General features: G+C 32.1%; 2 protein-coding genes across 4 annotated transcripts; one reads left to right on the top strand and one right to left on the bottom strand.

The window, feature by feature from the left end:
- LOC109344377 (triacylglycerol lipase 2-like) lies at nucleotides 2,961-9,520 on the bottom strand. Its single transcript, XM_019583143.1, has 9 exons — nucleotides 9,197-9,520; nucleotides 8,973-9,089; nucleotides 5,565-5,705; nucleotides 4,803-4,913; nucleotides 4,550-4,693; nucleotides 4,238-4,278; nucleotides 3,839-3,918; nucleotides 3,657-3,752; nucleotides 2,961-3,402 (listed from the first exon to the last, which is right to left on the bottom strand). The coding sequence occupies exons 1-9, from the start codon at nucleotides 9,362-9,364 to the stop codon at nucleotides 3,074-3,076; spliced, it is 1,227 nt and encodes a 408-aa protein (XP_019438688.1). The 5' UTR covers nucleotides 9,365-9,520; the 3' UTR covers nucleotides 2,961-3,073.
- Nucleotides 15,645-21,263, top strand: LOC109344375 (DNA replication complex GINS protein PSF2). Of its 3 annotated transcripts, none has more exons than XM_019583139.1 (8): nucleotides 15,647-15,799; nucleotides 15,894-15,968; nucleotides 16,751-16,865; nucleotides 17,363-17,462; nucleotides 17,547-17,577; nucleotides 17,665-17,757; nucleotides 20,274-20,426; nucleotides 20,836-21,263. In XM_019583139.1, exons 1-8 carry the CDS (start codon nucleotides 15,752-15,754, stop codon nucleotides 20,851-20,853), a joined length of 633 nt encoding a protein of 210 aa, XP_019438684.1. In that variant the 5' UTR covers nucleotides 15,647-15,751; the 3' UTR covers nucleotides 20,854-21,263. The 3 variants fall into 3 exon arrangements, with proteins under 3 accessions (XP_019438686.1, XP_019438684.1, XP_019438685.1); XM_019583140.1 differs by having other exon boundaries at nucleotides 15,664-15,799; nucleotides 17,368-17,462; XM_019583141.1 differs by lacking the exon at nucleotides 16,751-16,865 and having other exon boundaries at nucleotides 15,645-15,799; nucleotides 17,368-17,462.

Below are 22,535 nucleotides of genomic sequence, written 5' to 3'. Positions count from 1 at the left end.
CTTCCAAAACCAAAAAATCTCTCGTTCGGACGTCCAGTCCAACCAACCTATTCATCCATAAAAGACACAACCATAATTTAAAACATATCTAACTATAAATTCTTCAATATATGTTAAGCTCCATTTGGTCTTATAGACTCTTCATACTATTTCAGTGGCTGATTCTACCATAAGCTTAACCTGACAGGTGGCTATATGTTTAACAGACAGTTTGTTACTAAGCCTAAAAGTTAGTTGGATTTTTAAGTTAGGCAATGCAACAAGTAAGAGGTGTAGAATTCACAAAGTTAGAAGAGAATCTATATCCATGTTGTTGGAAGAAAAGAAAGAAAGAATAATTTTAATTGATCAAAGGTAAAATGGTAATAGATTATCGAGAAAGATGAAAAAGAGAAAAGAGAGGAAAAAATTTGTATTATTATTTCATATATAGTGCCTTTTAACTAACTGAAATAACTGTCAGTTTAATCGATTAAAGAAACTAGCTAAATGAATTACACTTTACTCAATACGTGTATACAGTTTCTAAATTACGTTTGTGATTGTGATTGTGGACTTGTGTTTATACAGTTTCTAAATTACGTTTGTGATTGTGATTGTGGACTTGTGTTTATTGTGATTGTGGTCATTCCAGTGATAATTTTTGTGTCACTAAAATAATATTTTTGAAATTAATGTGGTTGCATTGTGACAGTATCATTATGGTTTGTTGTCTTATCATATCTGTGATGTGTTTGTGACAATCACTGCAACCACAATATTACGGCTAGATCATGCGCGCCAGACAATTTTAATGTATCTGATGCCTGGTTTCATAATCATTTGTTTATAGCTGATCAGGCCTCTTCATATACATAACTTATCAAAATGGATATTTCTATATTTTTTCCAATTTCTATTCTAGAGGCTAATCTTTAGTACTCTCTATATAAAAAGATTCTTATTGTTATTGAAACATAATTTTGCTTACTAAATTCTGTCTTCAAATGCAACCTCCTGTGTTTAATGTAAAGGGATAGGGATCACTTGTCTCGAACAGTATCTCATTTCATATCCCAAGCTAATATTTTTTGTTATTTGTTGTTTTTAAAAAATTTCTTTTATTCATGTGACAACATGTGATAGACTTGGGATGGGAAATGAGATACAATTGGGGATAAGTGTGTTAAAGCATTGTTGAGATAGTTGGTTGTCATTTTTTTTTGTTTTCAATATATAAATCATTGTATCATTTTATAATTCAATCAATGAGAAAGATTTTGATTCTCATTTTTTATTTTTCTCCTTTTTTCTTGTTCATCTTTTCTTTCTCATTCATGAATGTCTCCTACCATTTTAACAAAGTCATCCTTATCCGATGTTAAGACCGAATAAAAGGTGAAGATTGTATTAAATAGTCGCAAGCTAATGTGTAAAACTTTGTCGAAAATGCTAAAACTTCGTTGAAACTTGCCTATCTGCCTATTTTCATTCATGAAATTCAAGTCCTGTAGTTCTTGTTTTTACTAGATTTGTTGTGTTCTCAAGCATTGCTTTGCTAAGAGAAAGAAAGATAGTTGGTGTTGAATGGAATGATATAATTATAAATCAGACAAATTGGATCAAAATGGATTACTATTTTCAACAATACAGTTTGGGAATATAATTAGCATTTTTTTTTCTTTTTCTTTATAAAATTCTGATTTGTAAAACAAACAATCATACTTAATTGGTTTTTTATATATTAAAATACCAGCATTTTGATTTAGAACTTAGTTTTTTCCAACGATTTTTAAGGTTTAATAAAAATGATAAGAAAATTTTCCAATATTTCATAAGTGTGTAAAATTATTATACTATATATGCTTCTTCAAAGTTGGAAACATAGTTTAATTTATAAGCCTGTTGACAAGCTCATCCATGTGTTTTCATGTTGGATAGATTAAGTCATTTACTTGTAGCAAAGGTATTACAATGCAATATATTACATTAATTGTATTTTGACTATTTTTAGAATCGGGATCGATTGTTTCCAATTTTGTCTCATCTAATCAGATTCTGATATTTACTAAAAAATAATTGATGACATAATGATCTCCAATGGTGTTTTCATAGCCATTTGCACCTATGAAGCACGGATTCGTCAAACACCCTCACGTGTCGGTGTCCGACACGGATACGCTCATATTCGCGAAGGATATGTATCAATAGAGTATCCAAAAATTAAAAAAATTAAATAAATATTAAGACACGTATTCAATTCGTTTTCAATAAAATATAGGATATATGGATTCATTTTCATTAAAATATAGGATATATAGAGTCGTTTCCAATAAAACAGGATAAGATAGATTTGTTTTCAATAAAACATGATAAAATATATTCGTTTCTAATAAAACAGGATAAGATATATTCGTTTTCATTAAAATAGGATAAGATACATTTGTTATGGAGGACAATGATTTTAGGATAGATTCATTTTCATTAAAATATGATAAGATAGATTTGTTATGGAGAGCAATGATTTTAAATTTCCATTATATTTTTTACTTTTGATATTTTGATTTACACTTATAATTTTATCATATTTTATGTGTTTTTATTATTTTATACGCGTATCCCTAAACGTATCGTATCTTGTATTTTGGAAAAAATGCGTATCGACGTATCGGATACGTATCGTACCCGACACACGTATCAGTATCTGTGCTTCATAGATTTGCACTACCAAATTAACAACAATGGTATATTGTCGTAAACTATGTCCCACACTAATGAAAACATGACATATTAATTAAAAAAATTAAACGCTGATTATTTTTTCTATTTTTACTTCAATATTATTAGTGTGAGATATGATTTGAGACATAGTTTGGAACAACGGATCTTTATTCTCAAATTAGATAACCTACAATACTTTTACTACATAAGTTGTGTAATTGGCCATTGGTCAAACTTAATTAGGTAACTTATATATTGATCTCATTGATACTCATATCCTATTACATATCATTTTTCTGACATATATAGTTCTCTGTCCTAAAAACGACCACATAAGTTGAGAGTTTCGTGCACTGAGCCACTCTGCTCTCTATTAAATGTTAAATGGGCGGTTGAAAAATGCAAGAACAACATTATATACAATGTCCCTAGCATTGATCCCCATGATATAATCAGCATGAGCATAGTCCTTAATGAACTGAACACTTAGCTTATCCACATCATGGAATTTAAGGGAATCAAGTAAGTTCACAACATCATGAACATCAGAAAGTGCATCTTTGCCACCATAGCTAATGAATATAGGGATATCATGAGGAATATTAGAAAGGTTATAGATTGGTGGAAATAATTCTCCATAATGCATATAATTATATGTTGGTGTCACATAATTGAATTTTGATAGAAACCCATCTCTAACAGCTGCAAAATTCATAATATAGCAAGTTATGAGTTATAAAAGTAGAGAAAAATATATACACAAGATAAAAGTTTTATATAATGTCGGTTCATATCCACCATTCATTTTTTATCATTATTACTTTTTTAAAACAAATAATGCAGATGAACGGTGGATGAAGTACTGACTATATGTAAATTTTTATGCTGACGAGTATATAGATATTATGCTAATAAAAGTAATTGAATGAGGTAAATAGGTTGATGTAAAATCTTACTTTGAGACAAGTGTACTAAGTTTTTTGTTGATGTTGATTGAGGTTCATTCCTTAAGAACAGGTCAACAGTTGAAGAATTGAGACAACAATTTTTACCTGAATATATTTTAATCACTTGTAGTTAACAAAAATTGAATATTTGAAATGTGTTGAATGCTTAAAATCAAATTGACAACTTATACCAGTTAGTGCAGTCAACAAGTCATAGCAATCTATTCCAGGGTAAGCACAGAGAGAATGAAGAAATGCATTAACAGGTATCCTACAAATGAATTGTAGAAAGAACTTTAAATCATACATAAATCATAAGATCGCAATTGCAGCAGAACAGTTCTTATATAAAAATTGTGAGAATAATAAATTTGGACCCTGTAACAATCATGAACGGTCATGATTAAAAGTTAGTTATTGGTTACATGATAATCACGTGCATGTATCTTTTAATCTTAACCGTTCAATCAAGATCCAGTGATCCATATTAAATGTTCTCATTTTTCACAATAACGCATTCTTCTTACTCGAGTCACTTCGTGTGTATATATATATATATATATATTAACTTGTAAGTTACGTGTTCTTACCCTCTGGGATTAAACTCTGCCAAACCAAATAGAGTAGTGAACTGTTGGGCAAAGAAAAAGTAGTTTCTTGAATCAGTAAATGCATTAGACACCTTTGTGTGTATAATATATAGAATATGGGATGGGAATCTGATGTCCTCAATCATGTCCCCAACCATATCCCTGACCAATCACAACAAAGTAAAATTGATAAAGTTATGAATATTCAATTTTTTTAACCGACATGACATAATAGGATTGGTCTGGACAGGGTTTGGGACAACAGATCCTTGTCCATAGAATATGAGAGTAGCAAAAGGTAGTTTTATGTACCTCACCAACAAAGGTTTTGGCTGCAACAACTCCAAGTGCTGTGTTCATGTGACTCAAATAAGCAATTGGGCTCAACAATGCTGCTGATTTCACTTGGTTCACTAATTTCCCTTCAGAGAATGAAGCCAAAGCTATCAAAGTTCCCTGCCAAACAAGGTCTTTCAGCTTCAGAATAATACTACATTAAGGGTCTGTTTCCGAGTTGGTTTCCAAAGGATAATAGAGGGAACAAATAAAAGATGTAATATAGTACCAGAGAATGGCCCACATAATTAATCTTTTGGCCTGTTTCCTTGAACACATAATCAAATACTGCAGGAAGATCATAAGCAACTAGTTCATCCCATGACCAATTCCAAAAGGCCTGTCATATATATACATATAAATGTTATATTAGCAAATTAAAAATAACTATAAGTGCATGACCCTAGTTCCTAAATAAAAATATACAACAACAACTAAACATTTATCTCATCGTATCGAATTTATAAGTATGGAATTCGGATGAGATGAGATTTGGTATATTAGTTCTAGTAAGAATATACGGGAGCACATCTGTTATTGTACAATTTGTTTTTCTCCATGTATCATCAACTATCATTGGTTGAAAAAATATATTTGAATTAAAATTTAATTATCAAGTTTTTTATGGCTAGTGATAGTTGATGACATATGAAATGACACAGATCTTAGAACAGAAGATTTGCTCTCGGAATATATTGAATGAAAAAAATAATGCTCAAGATTTGTCCCTTAAATATGAGTTTGGCCATTGAATAAATATTATTTTTGTTTTAGATTAGTCCCTAAACTTGTAAAGTTAGAAGAGTTGAGAAATAAAATAAAAAATTTCTTCTGTTTCCCACATTATCCTCGCATTGAAAGTAATCCTGTCCGAGCCGGAATCATCCACAGGTACGTGGGGCTAACTCTCCCAACAGACACGAGAGATAAAGAGTAAGAGTAAGTTGAATGTGATATTAGAAAAAAAACATGAACAAAAAAAAAAGCAAACCGGGTTAGAGGGGTCCAATGAGATATGTCTGCGGCTATATCTTGTTCCTCTTGTGTTAGCAATCCACACATCAAATCCATTATCAGCCAAAATCAATGGTAGGTCTTGCTCTGGAGGGTTCAATAGCCATGTCATACCATCCTACACCCGAACTTGTGTTATCGACTCTTGAATATAAGTAATACAAATAAGTGATGAATGATATATCGACTTTATATAAATCGTTATACGAAATACGTATAAATATTACATTCAACTTTTATTAGAGGAGTCATATTCCTTTGCTTTCACATGGCATAGTTGCATAATCCAAGTTTGTATATGACTAAGAGTGCTCGATGGTTGACAACTTAAATGTGAAGACAAATAAGTGGGGTTCCTAAATTCTTATCTACTAGATGCTTCTGAAGGTGCTGAATACTATGATTTAGTGCAATATATAATAACATCTTGTACTTTGTAAATCATCCTAATGATAAATGAAATTTATAAATCAATTTTTATTAAGTAAAATAGTATCTTATGACAAAATTACATATTCACATTATTATAGATAATAGAGAATTTATTAGTTGTTCCATAGAAAGATATCATTTTACAAGTATCTCTTAACTTGAGAGTTTTGTTTGTGGACATAGTTATTTGTTGGAATTGGATAAAGTTTATGAGAAAAAATTATATATGTACTGTTAGAATTTTCACACTAGTAAATTATCTGTTGTTTATATTTAATCATTAAAAAAAGTAATACAAATAAATATTAAATGAGATGTTGATTGTATATAAATCTTTATACTGTTAGTATATATATTTTACTCAAAATATATTATGGGTTTCACATGGGAACCAGGATCTTCTGTCCCGAAATCTTTCCGTCCCTATGTCCCAAGCCAGTCATATCTCACCAAATCACATAAAAATGTTATGTTATATTTTTTTTATATTTTATTTTTTAGTATGTGTCAAATTTTCATTGGATTGAAACACAATAAAATACAAAAAAGTGGGACAGCTGATCCTCATTCTTCACATGGGTATCATAGTGTATTCATCAATTAACTTGAAGCTATAATTGTTTGTCATCCAAACCAGTTAGAGAAGTCATAATGAAAAAGACAAGATATGCTTTTCCAAAATGTAAGTAACTTTACCGTGTGTCATGCATTTGATATTGGTCTAAAAACTATTAACTCCTTCAACATTTATTTCCAATATTTCCCCTATAATTAATTCAGTTGATAGTGATATATAGGATTAATATTATTTTTTTAGTTATATAGTATAATAGAAAAGTGAAAAAAAAGCAAAGAATAATTTAAACAAAAAACATACAATTGATCCAATTGTGTAAAGTCTTGTTAGATTCTTATAAAAACCAAAAAATTAAGGTTTCGATTTTTATGAACGACACTTGTTGGCAGAGATTATCATGTACCCAAAAAGAAATTTATTCATTACATAGAGTGGAGATCCTATTGGTAGTATAAAATAAGATTTAGTCAAAAGACTCATTTTCCTCCTTTATTTTTTTCTCTTTCCCTTAAAAGAAAAAACTCTACCTATAAAAAAAATATCAACTAATTAATTTTTACTTGTCTTAATGTAGAGCGACACATGATACATTCTATAACTAATATATTATTTTATCATATGAGTAAAAAACTAACATCTTCTGGAATATGTGATTATTCTCTCTTAACAAATATCACTCTTAAGAAATTAATTAAATAAGTTGGTATAAAGTTGGTCACTATGAATGCTTCTAATGACAACTAATTATTTTCTTTTTACAGAACTTAATGTTATGAAATTGATATTAAGGTATAAAGATAAGATTTAATGATAAGACTCAAATACTATATTTTTTTTCATTTTGGGTATTATTGAAATCTGAATTTGACAATAACCTACAAATTAAAACACCCTTTTCCTAAGCACCAGAAAAAGAACACCCTTTTCCTAAATTATCTCTAGTGCTGGTGCTTTTTCAAACACCTTTATTTAGCTTAAGAGTAACGTTATTAGCTTAACAAAGTATAACTTTTATCTTAAGCAACTAGACAAATGGAACCCATGAAGAACAACGAAAAAAATTGTTATTATTTAAGAACAAAAGTCAGAAAATAAAAACAACACGGTGAAGAACAAAATAAGAATGTTCTTATTCCATTAAGAACAACCATTATGGTTGCTTTTAGCACTTAGTGAGGTATGAGGAGATAGATATATGCAGTATTACTCGCAGATAAAAAGTTTGTTTCTATGATTTGAACTCGTAATCTAATGTTATTAAACATAAATTTTACCATTGCACCAAACTCTACTTTCACTAAAATACATATTTTTCTTACAACATTTCTTATCAAGGTAGTGATTTTTTCGAAGTAAAATAATGAAATGATTTTTTATATATTAATAATGTAGTATTTTAAGAACTAATATCTTTTGGTTGTGTAGCTATCCCTCCCAACAAGTATCAATTCAAACTTTTGACCTTTCGATTATCTTTAAAAACTAATATGAGCTTATATCATTAGGCCAACGTATTGTTGGTATATTAATAATGTAGTATAGATTTGTTATAGAAATTTTGTTCCACACAAGATAACAAATTAATTTGGAAAAAAATGATGGCACTGCTTTAGTGGCATAATAATAATGTGACAGAAGTGGAACTTGATCATTTTGTCACTTTGTCAAGTTTAGGGTCAGATTCACATTGTGACAACTAAGATATTTGTATCACAGGAATATTATAGTTATTTTAGGGTGAAAGATATTTTCCCTTATCTGCAACATTATGCATGGGAAGGATAAGATCATATGTTATTATTCATGTCTCATTTGGTGTACCAAATCAATCGTAGAGTTTCATTCATTTAAAAAGGAAAATTATAAAAACAGAAATTAATATTTTAATATTATTTTGTGATGTTTGATTAATCCAGGACAGAGAGACAGGAAAATTGTGGGACAGGTGATCCTTGTACGCATGGGACCATACCCTATTCCCCGGGTAATGAAAAAGGCTAATTGAAAACTGGGAAATGAGTGCATTGCCCACTTCAGAATGTTCACTCATCAATGCAATAGGAAATTAATATTGTTAGAACCTATACCGAATTCACTATATCATGTATCATATACCGAGTTCATTTTAAAGAAAGTCTTATAATAAAAATTTAAAAAAAAATGATGAATCAACCACCAAATGATATTATATATAGTTATATGGTTTCCTCGTTTAACCAGCATATAACATACCAAATTTTGCATACTGTATATCACGTACCCACCCAGATGGTTTGTAGAAGAAATCTTATAGTAATAATGTAAAAATTGATGAATAATATAAAATCGAATAGGACGTATCCAAAATGATATTACTTATCATGAAACTATACTTACCACTAGTACTCCATGTTGTATAATTACTGGTTGCTTCTTAGTCCAAGTGCCACTAACTTCACCTCGACCTTCTGGGATCCTTTGTAAACTAAGAATGTAGCCATCTTTAGTTGTAACCTAAATAAAAAACATATTTTTTATCAAACAATTAAGTGCAAAAAACCATTTCAAAATAAACTAATGTAGTTATTTTTTAGTGCACATGATGTGTTTAGAGCTCTTACTTCAAGTTCTTGGCACTTGTATCCATGAACAATAACAGAAGAGGTGCATATTCCATCCACATTAGTAGTAACATATTTTGTACCAAATAAGCCATGGTTTGAAGCATGTAGTTGATGAGGCACAAATGCTAAGAGTAAGAAAGAAAGGGTCAAAGCAGAAAAACCCATCAAGATGTTTGTGTGATTCTATGGACTAGTGTTGAGGGTGTGGAATTGGGTTATTATATAGGACAAGAAAAGTGAAGAAAGTGGTATGAAAACTGGAAAAAGAGGGATACACAATATGGGAAAACGAGTTTGTTGGGTTTGCTTTCTTTTTTTCCACTTTTATTTGCTTAACGGACAAGAATAAAAGTAGTGATAGCAAAATGAGTTGTGGATGTGGGCTCGTCCATATGGCTAGCACAATTTTGTGTTTGGCGATAGTGGGGTGAGTATGAGTCAAGTTGACTTTGTCCCTTACTCGGCTCTAAATATTGGTCAGATTAATTTTTGACCTCGAATCTAGCATTAGACTCGAAACTAATCATATCTCAAATGTTGATTGTGTCAACTTTTGAGCCTGGACTCGACTATAGATCTCATTAAATACATTGGAGACTCATTTTAGGTACAACTTCTCAATATTACTTGTTATTGTGAATTTTTAATTTGACATACAAAATGATATATGTATATATTGTTAATCATAAATAGATAATGAAAAATTAGAGAACCAATGATATTTTTTTGACTAAAGAGATGTCACTATTTTATACACAATTGAATAGACACACATACAAACATGATGAATGAGTGACAATAAGATAGGTCGGGTCATGATTGTCTCTTACTTGATCCTAAATATTAACCAAGTCTAACATTTGAACCTAAACTCAACCCTAAACCAAATGAAATCTGACTATATCCGAGCTCGATCATAATAGGAGTAAACCAGGTGAGTGGATAAGGTCATGTCCTACTCACTCCTAATAGGTAAGATACGCATTGATATTCTCTTAGACAATAGTGCTAAACCCATTTACATGTTTTTTGTTTTCATATTAGGTGATGTGGCTCGCCAACATGAAGTTCACATCCTCTAATGCGGAGTATATCTATCATTTCATAAAATGTGTCATTCCATGTGTTACTTGTTGTGTCGCATCCTGATTTTTAGTTGCACGACTTTATTAGAGTCACTATCACATTTTATGTGTTACTAGACTTTGGATTTCTGATATCCAGGTTCCGGAGTCAGTTACAAGGTAGGGAAGATATTAGTACTCTACCCGCTCGCCTTAAGCGGTACCTTTTATTAAAATATATGATTTTCTTATATTTTTAAATTTATTTGGTCATTTAATTAATTATTTGAAAGGAAAATTTCATTTTTTTTATGGTGTCTAACAAGATGAACTTTGGTCTTATGTATCCCCATTTTAGATAGGGAATCAAGGCTATGTCTCTGCATGTGATTGGAGGACTAGAAAGTCAACACCCATGTAAGGAAAGTATGCAGATCTAGCGGTGGTGATTCAGCCAAGACGCATGAGCACAAGGCGACTCGTGAGCACGCATGTACTAGATCGCTTCTTCTTGGTTTTCTTTCTCTCTCAATGTGTTTCCTCTCCAACTCTTTTCTCATTGTTTTTAGTGTTCACTGCGTAGTCTTTTATTAATCCTAACACCTCTATATATAGTAAAAATTATACCAACTGAATTCCGAAAATAAGTTATTTTTATTTTGAATTTTGGTTAACCTAATCACTTAACTTTAAGAACCTTAACAACACTAATTTGACCACCTATTTTAATATTACTTGTTAGATTTTTTTTGAAATTCAAATGGAAATTTATGAGAATATTCTCAAGCATCTTTATTTAATTATTTTAATAAATTCGAAAATAATTATAAAAATATATAAATATATTTTTAATTATTTTTCTTAATTTAATATTATAATTTTGAAAAAATTAAAATTAAAAAATAAAATTACTTTATTATTTGGTTTTTTTCCAAAATCATTTGTTTATTTTTTTAGAATTTAATTATTTTTTAAAAAAGATTTGGGTTTTTTTTTTGGGCAGACAAAAAATGGTATTCACGATTGCCCCTTTTAGTTGTTGCTTACCTGATAGCAAGCAAACTGAGGTTTGAGAGATATCATGGTAAGTAACCAGTAATTGAGAGAGTACCGAATTTTGATGAAGCAGATCGACGCTCTACTGGTGGACCATAGATTTGTTGAGGCATTTTTCACGTCTTGCCATAATAAACCAGAGATTTGTTGAGGCAGTTCACGCATCTTGCCATAATGAATCAGTGATTTATTGAGGCAGTTCTCGCGTCTTGCCATAGTGAACTAGAGATTTGTTGAGACAGTTCCCGCGTCTTGCCATATTGAACCAGAGATTTGTTGGGGCAGTTCCCGCGTCTTACCATAGTCAACTAGGGATTTGTTAGGGCAGTTCCCGCGTTTTGCCATGGTGAACTAGGGATTTGTTGCGGCAGTTCCCACGTCTTGCCATTGTGAACCAGGGATTTGTTGAGGCAGTTCCCGCGTCTTGCCATAGTGAACCAGAGATTTGTTGAGGCAGTTCTCATATCTTGCCATAGTGAACCAGGGATTTGTTGAGGCAGTTCTCGCGTTTTGCCATAGTGAACCAGGGATTTGTTGAGGCAGTTCTCGCGTCTTACCATAGTGAACTAGAGATTTGTTGAGGTAGTTCTTGCGTCTTGCCATAGTGAACCAGAGATTTGTTGAGGCGGTTCTCGCGTCTTGCCATAGTGAACCAGGGATTTGTTGAGACGGTTCTCATGTCTCTCCATAGTGAACAAGAATTTGTTGAGGCAGTTCTCGCGTGCCATAGTGAACCAAAGATTTGTTAATGAAGTTCTCGCGTCTTGCCATAGTGAACCAGAGATTTGTTGAAGCAGTTCTTGCATCTTGCAATAGTGAACCAGATATTTGTTGAGGCAATTCCACGTTTTTTGCCATAATAAACCAGGTATTTGTTGAGGCAATTTCCACACTTTCCATAATGAAGGTTTTGGTGAGGCTAGAAAATTCACATGTAGAATGAGATGGTCTCGCACTGATTGTTTATGTAGAAATGATACAAAAATGCATGTTGGAATGCATGGTTATGTGCGATGCAATGTTTGGTCTGTTTGCTTATGCTTATTTGGAAGGACAATATAGAGATGTATATTTGAATGCATGGTTATATGCAATGCAATGTTTTGTTTGTTTATTGTGTTTATTCGAAGAACAATGTACAAACTTATGTTTGAATGCATGGCTATATAGAATACAATACAATGTAATGTTTTGTTTGTTTTTTTTTGCTTATTGGAAGAACGATATAGAGGCGTATGTTTGAATGCATGGTTATATGTAATGCAATATATTGTTTGTTTTTTGTGCTTATTAGAAGAATAATGTAGATATGCATGTTTGAATGCTTGGTTATATGCAATGCAATATTTTGTTTGTTTGTTGTGCTTATTGGAAGAACGATGTAAATACGTATGTTTGAGTGCATGGTTATATGCAATGAATGATTATGCAATGTTTTGTTTGTTTGTGCTATAATAAGTAGTGTATGAATGTGACTATGCATTGATAGATATAGTTATGTTGTAATGTATGTATGTCATGTATGATATAAGTACTATATACTTTGTTTGAATGTTATGGAATGATGAGTAAGACACATGCACCATTGTTCTAATGTATCACTCATGATTTATTTTTTGGATGGAATCCATCAACTTTTGTAGACTCGACTAAAGCCACCTTTTTTATGTGTCGTTGATTAGTACTAGCTTTTCATCTATCAAAATCGCCTCAATTTGCTTAAAAGATAAGTGATTCATAAAATTGCCTCAATGTCATCTTGAGGATAATGAATAAGTCCATCTATTTTGCCCCAATGTAGGCTTGTTGAGGAATTCTTGCTAGAATGTTGGTTTTTTTGTAACAACAACAAATTACCCAATGTGCCTATTTTGTCTATATTCATCATGCTTAGATTCTCCAAAAAGTTGTCTCGATTTGTTGAGTAGCAAGTTTTCATCTTAGGGATGTTTATTTTATTTTCCCTAATTTTTTGCACAGAATACCTTATGTAGGTGTTTGTTTGGAATTCTCTCATTTTATTATGATCCTAAGCCACCATTGCAGATTGTCAACTTAGAACAATTCTCCTTTTCCTATGTTGCAGATGTGAGTTTTCAACCTAACCCTATTTTTTTTTTGCTTTTTTTAACACCCTCAGATGTGATGATCTCATTCATAGGAAGTAGAAGACTTGTATAAGTAATTGTTGAAGTCGTCCTTGAAGATGATAACTTAAGATCAATATCCTTCTTATTTGAAGGATTTTAGCTTCTTGTAACCGAATCAACTTATTGAGTCATGAAAAGTCACTTAACAATTGCCCCAGTTTTGAGTTTTTTTATAAATTTTCACAAGAAAATGAGATCAACACAAAACTGCTCCAACTTGGGTTTCTTATGATTTTCCACTAGAAAATGAGATCAATCCTAAAAAAATTTGCCCTAGTGTGAGATAGTGAGATACATCATTTTGTTCGAATTGCTCTAGTGGGCTTTGGACTAGAAATCCATAGACCACGAATGATCTCAATATGTCCATGTTTGGGAGACTTCCACTTTTCTTTCATTCATACTCTTTATTTCATGGATAACTCTTTAAAAAAATACTATAAAAATGATCATGTAAACTTGGTAAACGTTTGGGCTATGAAGGGTGATGTGATAGTGATGAAAAAACTTTGTTTGAGATGGTATTGTGTTGATGGTGGTAGAATTTAATTCGGGTTTGACTAATGTAGATGAGTTGGTGCGTTTATGAAGGATAGATGATTGAGCTTGTATTTGGGCTTTGAGTGTGGTTAATGATATTTAATTTGTGCTTGAGCTTATGATTGGTGGTGAGATTATGATAATAGTGAGAAAATGAATTTTGAATTTATGCATTAAAGGTGAGATATTTTATCAAAATTTTATGAGATTTGTGGAGTCAGCATTTTTTGTCATCATATACATCCTAGGCAAATAAGTCTTCAGCGAGATTTTTTAAGCTTGTATTGTTTGTTTAGAACCTATTTGTTTTTCAAAAATCAGTTGTTTACTTTTTCAGAGTTCAATTATTTTCTTCAAAAAAGTTGTAAGCTTTTTTTGGCTTGACAAAAATGAGTGTTTACATGTTGTAATTAGTAAAAAACAAATACTTAATTATTGAACTTTTAATTTAAATATTTTTTCAACTAATAGCAAATTTTTTAGGACAATAATTATGTTCCTGAATGACATATTGGGTAGAGATGTTGATATGAAGCATAAATAATTTTTTAAGGGTCCAAAATTTTAATTAAATAATTTCAAATTTTACAAATCCATCTCTTTCCTAACATTAGGATCTCAATTTGCAAATATAATATTTAAAAGCAATAGTTAATTTAAAATAATAATTAGCCAAACCCAATTAATTAACCAATTCCTTCCCAAACTTTATCCTCATTCTAATTTCCCAAGGACAACAATGAGTGACAACAATGGTAGTAACACGAGTCACATGACGATTACTGAAAACAGAAAAAGAGGGTGAAAACATGTTTGTATTATTGTTTTCATTTTATATTTCCGAAAACATGAGTTTCATTTATGAAAATTTTAAAAATGAAGAACTGTCATTTCCAACATTTTCAATAATGAGGAAATGACATTCTAGTGAAAATTTTAAGCTCCATAATTAATATCTTTTGATATTTTAACGAGTGTTATGAGAACCGGGTCAAACAGTCTGACCGGTCCAATCGCTGACCGGACTTGAAAATAACTCTGATTTGTACTCTTAACCGAATAAGGGATTGGAACGCTTTGAAGCTGAAAAATTTCGATCCGACCATGTTAAACTCGGTTCAATCGCAATAACCTGAGAAGTAAATCAGATAGTTCACTTTAATTAAAAAACATAACGCTACTCTATTGTTTTGTTTTACTCCAATCTAAAAAAAATATGGAAATATTAGTTCAATATAATTATACATAATTACTAATTATAATTACCCATCCGCCTGGGGAATTTATAAACAGATACAAATCTTGGTTATCGTTAAAATTTGCATTTATATAATTATATATATGAAATCATCCGGTCCAACCATATGACTTAACCGTTTAAATCGGTTAAAGCTAATACAAGACCTCTTCTAGTTTGATGTGTTGCTCCGATTTCACAATATTGATTTTAACTTTTAACTTTTCCATTTTATTCCAAATCTTTTGATATTTTTGAAACTCAATATATATTTATATTTTAATTTCCAATTATACTCTTATTTCCTTTTTTCACCACATGGGAAAAAAACATAATATTTTTGGGAAACGGCGTCGTTTTTACACAAACTTCACTCTTCTTCTTCTTGTTCTTCTTCCACAATTAACAAACTTGTAACTCGTTTATTAATTGATTTGTGATAAACGTAAAACCCTAGGTTTTGATCAATTTGGGGGGTTTATTGTTCAAAGTTGAAATAGAAGTAATGGCTGGTCAATCAGATTCTGAACTATCACTATTTTCAGCAGAAGAGGTAGGTATTCCATTCCTCACAATTTTCTCTACATTTTCTTCATTTTTGTTATTTGATATTATTTATTATGATTTTGTTTGTGTTTGTGTTTCAGCTTGAATTCACCGCAGAGGATGAAATTGTCGAAATTGTTCCCAATCTCAAGATGCCTCCTCTCAATCTCATCTCTGTAAGATAACCAATAATTCCAACACCAAAACGCTGCTTCTTTTCACACTTAATAATTTAATATAATTAACTAACTTTTAGGGTTCGATAAAAGTTAGTTAATGGTCATATGATCGAGAATTTATCTTTGAATGTTGACCATTTAAATCACATCCAATGGTCTATATTAATTAGTCTCACATAAGTTGCTATATATATTGCGCGATAGCTCTAGAAATGTGGATGTATGCAGCCTTCTATAGATAAGGGAGGAGTCTGTTTCCAGAATTTGAATATATGGCCTCCAGATTAAAAGGAGAGCACATTTACTGTCCCAGACAGTGTGTCATGTCACTTGGTGTGATTGGTTGAAAAAATGTACTTAAGTTTAATAGTTAAGTACATCTCTGACCAATCACAACTTGTGGCACATATAGTGACACACTTCTTGGAGCAGCAAACATGCTCCCATCAAAAGGCAAGCAATTTTACCGTTGCGTGGATGTGCAACCTATGTATACATATACACACACGCACATATATATATATACATCCACTTGTGGAGTAAAGTTATGTATATCTACCGTCCCTAGACCCCACTAGGTGGGAGCCTCGCGTATTAGGTTCCACTTAGTGGGGTCTTGGATGGGTAGATTTATGCAACCTTAGCCTCACAAGCAAATAGGCTCTTTCAGAATTTGAATTCATGACCTCAAAGTCACAAGGGAAGCAACCTTGTTGTTGTGCCTAGACTCACCCTCTGTATGTATATATGTGACCATTTCTTTTCAATAACAATGGCAGGGAGATTTTGGTCCATTTACCCCCCAGATTGTTACTAAAGTACCGCTGTGGCTGGCTGTGGCTCTCAAGAAGAGAGGCAAGTGCTCCATTTGCCCTCCTCAATGGATGTCTCTTGGTAAGCTTACTTTTTTTTCTCTCCCCCTAAATTAACAAGGGCAATACCTTGTTTTGGAAAACCCAAACATTAGAGGTGCTTAATCATAAGTATGAAAGAAAAGGGTAGTTACAGGAAGGAAATTTTAGTACTGTGTTTGTAGTTTAATTTTTTGTTGTGACAATTTAATGTTATTATGTTTCTATTGTCCACTTAAAGTTTGTTTGATATATGCTATTTTGTGGTGTACATATTCGACTGTTTGTTTTAATAGTGGTTGCTATTGCGTGTGATGAGTAACCAGTTGGTTTATAGTGTGAATAACTTCTTCTGTTAAAATTTTCCAGTTTTGTGTGTGGTTAATAACTTAATATACATATTGACAATAGTCCTGTCTTGGTTTTAATCTATTTCTAGTTTAAAATTTGTTAGGATTATTGCATTACATGAACTCATGAAGGTAAGACTAACGAGAAATTAACTCTTAGTATTACTCCAACACCTTTGTTTATGACTAGAGAAGTTGACTCAAGTTTTGGAGGCTGAGCGTGACTCTCAAGAGATGTCAGAGCAGTTGCCATTTCATTATGTTGAAATTTCAAGACTTCTTTTTGAACAGTAAGTATATAGAGACTATAATATATTATAATATTACATACTATTATTTTACTTTGTTAACTATTTTTTCTTTTTGAATTTTAGTGCACGTGACAACATTCCAGATGTATATATGGTGAGTTTAAAGTTTGAACTAGTTTTTCACCTTCCATTAATGTGCATCAGGCTTTTCTTCTCATAGTGACTTATTTCTTCTGTACAGGTGAGGTCTTTAATTGAAGATATTAGAGATGTAAGGTTTCATAAAGTTGAGACTGACTTGGAGGCATTTAGCGGTCGTACAATTGCTGTTAAGGTAATTTCTCACATTATATTGGGGTATCTATTTCTGGAAGTCTTGAATGCAGCTCCGATTGTAAAGTGCATATATTTCTAAGATTTAATTTTGATCCATTGGTAGAATTTTGTACACCATATACCCTATGGTGTATTTTATTACACCAATGATGTGGTTTTGTCCTGTTTATTAATAATGCATAGAATTTTATGCTATCAGATGATCATATTTAAACTCATTTTTGTAAATTTCAAATTAAACTTGAAACTAATTCATGTCGGAAGGTGGATATATGGCCATTCTGTCTACTGGGGACAGACCAACAAGTTACATGATTATTTTGTCTGATCTCTCGTTTGTCCTGCTACCTGGGTTGTTCAGGAAAGTTTCCTGGTCACTAAATTTGAGAAAACAAAAACTGAAGATGAAGAAACATGTTGAGAGGTTCTAATTGGGATCACACTCAGAACAGAAACTAAGATGTGTATCTCCTTTTCTGAGCTGATATCAGATCAGTGGAGTATAGTCTGAAATATGTATGCAAGTAGAAAAGGTAATATATAAAATGAAATGAAACGACAACACGCTGATAAACCATGCATTTTAGAGGCTTGGTTCTCCCTCCAATCCTCATACTCACTTATTTCTTTTATTACCTCTCTGTCTCTCTCTTCCCTTCTTATTCTATTTATATTCTATATAATGGGATTCTCTCTAATTCCCTCTCTCAGCTTTGCTTCCTCGTGATAACAGAATTTCCTCAAATGCCTTCTCTCTACCTTACTTCCCAGTTCACACAATTCAGGATACGGGGTGCCTAACAATACTTCCCCCAAAATAAAATTATTGACCTTGCCTTCAAGGTGAAGGGCTAGTGAACATCTTGCTGGATCCCATTGCTAGAAGCATAAATGGACAAGTTATGTTTGAAGTAAGACTTTCTACTATGGTGCTTGTTATCCTGAAACCCTTTTCTTTGGAACCCACTTTGGCATGGTTAGCTTCCACCTGATGTTGCTTGCAGTGCACAGCTATAACCTTCAGTAACTCTTATGACTTTGCTGAATGTACAAAGTATGAGCTTGTTGGAGTCCAGCTGCATTGTCATGGATTATAGTGACTGAATGCATTGTAGCAAGTAGTAATTGTTTTCTGTCAGAGACTCAGACATTCATGATGCAGAACTCTCAATCATATAAGCAATAGTAGACATTTTAATTTCTCAAAAGTCATTACTAGATCACTTCAAGTGTTATGGTTCTGTGTATTTAGTAAGTTAATCAAGTATAGAAAAGTCCAGTCTCGTAGCTAGGGGTCTTAGTCAATTACAGGTGATCCAAAAGTGTTTCACAAGTCATTAATTTACTTAAGTGTCCGCTCAGTTTTGGAGTCCCATGTGGTCTATAAATAGTCATTGGAGTGATATAAACAAATTCCTCGGATGCATCAATTGAAGAGCCGCATAGCAAGTCCTGTACATATAAGCATCATAAAGCAGGTTTTGAAGGCACTGACATAGGATGGTGCAGGCACTGAGCCTAGATTTCTGCATCCTGTCATTCATGGTCTTGGTTGTATATGTTAACATATTTAACAAACAATTCCCTTCGCCTAACCATAAGGCTTTGTTTGGGAGTTACGAGGGAAAGGGAAGGAGAAGGGTCAAAGGGTTAGGAAGGGGGAGGAAGGGAAGAGAAGAGGAAGGAAATCTTCCCCCTTGCTTAGGAGTATAAAATTTAGAAGAGGGAGGGTAAACTAATAATAGTGTAAGAATATTTTTTTATTTCTCCTTTAAAAATGTAATTAACAATGAGAAATGGACAATAATGTATAATTATATAATATTACTAAAAATATTTAGTTATTTTGACATTTTATCTCCAAAAAACCCCAAATTGGAGGAACTTTAAAAATAGACACATGGAGGGTTTTGGAGGGTTTGAGAGACCCTCCAAAACCTCCCCCTCTCCTTCATCCAACTCCCAAACAAGGGGAAGGCTTTCCAAAGCCATCCCTTCTCTTCCCTTCCCATCCATAACCCCCCTCCCAAACAAAGCCTAAATGGTTGTAGATTGTAGATTTTGAAGCTAACCATAATGGGTTTTAAAAAACTTTTCCACTATCGGCGGTGCACACCTATTAAACTCTCATTTTATTCCGCATTTCTCTTTCATACTTGGACATACGTAAACCGAATGCAAGCAGCAAAACAAGACAATTTTCCCTCTCATAGAAGGCAACTTTGTGATATAGACCTTGACCTAGTATGCTGCATTATGTTTAAAGAGGCTTCTAATTGTCTGCAAAAGCATAAAGTTTAATCTTTGAATAGAAAGGAGTCTGACTAGGATGTTTTGATGGTTATTGCATTGAGAATTGAATATGTTTTCATTTGTTAAGCTTGTTTGTATTTTTTTAGTGTTTTGTTGTGGGAAGGAGAGAATAGTGGCTGGAGAACACAGCCATTTGTGGTATTACATGTCTATTTATGTCTCTCTTACATGCTTAATAACATAATTCTTGGTATTTTGCAGATTAAAAATTTGTCTGCAATGGAAGTAAATATTGTTCGCCCATTTATTGGGAGAGCATTACAGGCATTTTATAAGCATGATAGTCCGGACCTGATACCAGACCCAGAGAGAGTTTCTGACAGTCGGCCGCAAGTTGTCAACAATGCCCCAAGGGTATGCTTATCTATCTATAAGCCTGGATTTATTTTCTGTGCTACAAAAAATATTTTCTAAACTTTACCTATTCATTACATTATTTTTCGTTACACCAAGGAAGGTGAGCTTCGGTACAATGGTAAGGTTGTTGTTTAGTGACCAAGAGGTCACGGGTTCGAATATTAGAAATAGTCTTTCTGCTTGTGGGAGTAAGGCTATGTACATCTACTCTCCCCAGAAACCACTGGGTAGGAGCTCCGTGTACTGGATCGCCCGTTTTATACTTGTCATGACACATGTGAAAACCTATAGATACCCTTTTACTGCCTTTTTCATTTTCTATATCATTGATAAAAGTGCAACATTACTAATTAAAAAAATGATGATAGCAAAAACATGCATTCTCTAACGAAATTTGGTTTTGCAGAGGCAACTTCGAAGATAAATTTCCGGTAACATGTCATCTAGAGTCATAACAACATTTAACTAGCTTCAAAGGTACATCATTCCTGAGAATTAGTTCTTCAAAGATGGATCATTGCTTGTTGAATTCACTGTAAAAGGGTAACCTTAGACTTGGGTTGAATATTCAGAAAGCTTTGTGCCTTGGAAATTCTGTTAATTGTTTTACATTTGTTTTCTGGAAAGAAAAAAAAACCTTAATGGAGATTGACCCATTCTACTTTTAGGTAGTTAACTCTATTACTAGTGTCAAGTATTTGATGTGAACTTGTGCTTACTATATGTAAGTAAAATTATATGAAATTACCTTCATTGTTGAGAATGACAGTGTTATGAGAATGGATTTGGATTGTGATGTTCTGGTGGGATAAGCAACCAAAGTTTACTTTCTTTTGGAATATGGATAAAGGAAATGCATTGCATGTTGAAATGTGTAATGTTTAATGTTTATTTTAAAAGATATAGGGATTTGCTTCTTGAGCCATGGATTGAATTGTTGTATCACTAATTCTTATGGTAATAATAATACTGGTTGAAATTAGTCTATAGTAACCTTCAACAAAATGATATGAATTCAATCATGAAGAAAAAAAAGAGAGGAAAAAAGTGTGTACTGATAGTGTAAAAGTTTTATACACCGTTAAACCATCATCTATTTTTTATCATTATCGATTCTTCATAAAAGTAATACAAATAAAGGGTGAATGATATAGTGCTTGTATATAAAGGAAATAATGAATGAATAAGAGAATATGAAACAGACATTTAAATTCATCAAAAGTAAGCACTCCATCACTATTTACATCAAACCTTGAAATCATAATTTGACACTCATCTATAGTTCTACACTCACCTAATCTACTAAATGTCCTTTTAAGACTCATCGGTGTGATGCAATCATTTTCTTCCATCTCATATATCTTAAAAGCTTCTCTTAACTCAATCATTTTTTCTTCCTCATTCCCTCCTTCCATAAATCTCACAAAATCTTCTAATCCCAACACCCCATTGGTGTCGATGTCCAAAACCCTAATGGCCTCTTCGGCCTCCTCCGTCGATAACTTCCTGTCGATGGACTCCACGCATTGTCGCAGCTCCGATGGCGATATCTTACCATCACCATTTTTGTCAAAGAGATTAATACACTTTCATATTGGCTTAAGTTGGTTTATTATCATAATGTGATCAATCAGATTAAACTTTATAATGCATGCACATGAATATGGTCTTGAGTCTCTTCACACATTGCAAAGACTATAGTGTGTTTTAAGTAAAAAAATAAAAAAAATAATGAAAAAGAAAACAACATGAGTCAGACTTCTCTTCAATAACGGATAAGAAAATGTTGTGTAAAATAAAATAAAATAACAATTATATCATTATATTTATATTTGTAATAACAATCATATCCTTATTCATTTGGATTGTTGTGATAGTTATATTGTGTTTAAAGGAAAATATAGTTAATGTGATTACAATTATAATATGAAAAATGATATACTTTCATACTAAATTTTTCTCGTAATCCTCATACCCACAAGAAAGTGGCATATGTTATAAAGTGATACTTCATTTATTAATAATTAATTTACAACTTACATGTGTTACTTTCTTATAGGTACGATAATTAGTAAAAAAAAATTAGTTAAAAAATATAACATTACT

The sequence above is a fragment of the Lupinus angustifolius genome, chromosome LG03 (genome assembly GCF_001865875.1).
Source record: "Lupinus angustifolius cultivar Tanjil chromosome LG03, LupAngTanjil_v1.0, whole genome shotgun sequence".
NCBI lineage: Eukaryota > Viridiplantae > Streptophyta > Magnoliopsida > Fabales > Fabaceae > Lupinus > Lupinus angustifolius.
Note: the sequence above shows the minus strand (reverse complement) of the source record. Positions and strands in the feature narration are given on the sequence as shown.

Bases quoted from the DNA above. Each gene is read 5' to 3' on its own strand.
- LOC109344377 (XM_019583143.1), bottom strand. From the start codon at position 9,364: ATGGGTTTTTCTGCTTTGACCCTTTCTTTCTTACTCTTAGCATTTGTG. The intron at 9,090-9,196 runs GTAAGAGCTCTA...TTTTTTATTTAG, and splicing joins ACAAGTGCCAAGAACTTGAA to GTTACAACTAAAGATGGCTA. The intron at 3,919-4,237 runs GTAAGAACACGT...ATTCATTTGTAG, and splicing joins GCAGAGTTTAATCCCAGAGG to GATACCTGTTAATGCATTTC.
- LOC109344375 (XM_019583139.1), top strand. From the start codon at position 15,752: ATGGCTGGTCAATCAGATTCTGAACTATCACTATTTTCAGCAGAAGAG. The intron at 17,463-17,546 runs GTAAGTATATAG...TTTGAATTTTAG, and splicing joins TCAAGACTTCTTTTTGAACA to TGCACGTGACAACATTCCAG. The intron at 17,758-20,273 runs GTAATTTCTCAC...GGTATTTTGCAG, and splicing joins GTCGTACAATTGCTGTTAAG to ATTAAAAATTTGTCTGCAAT.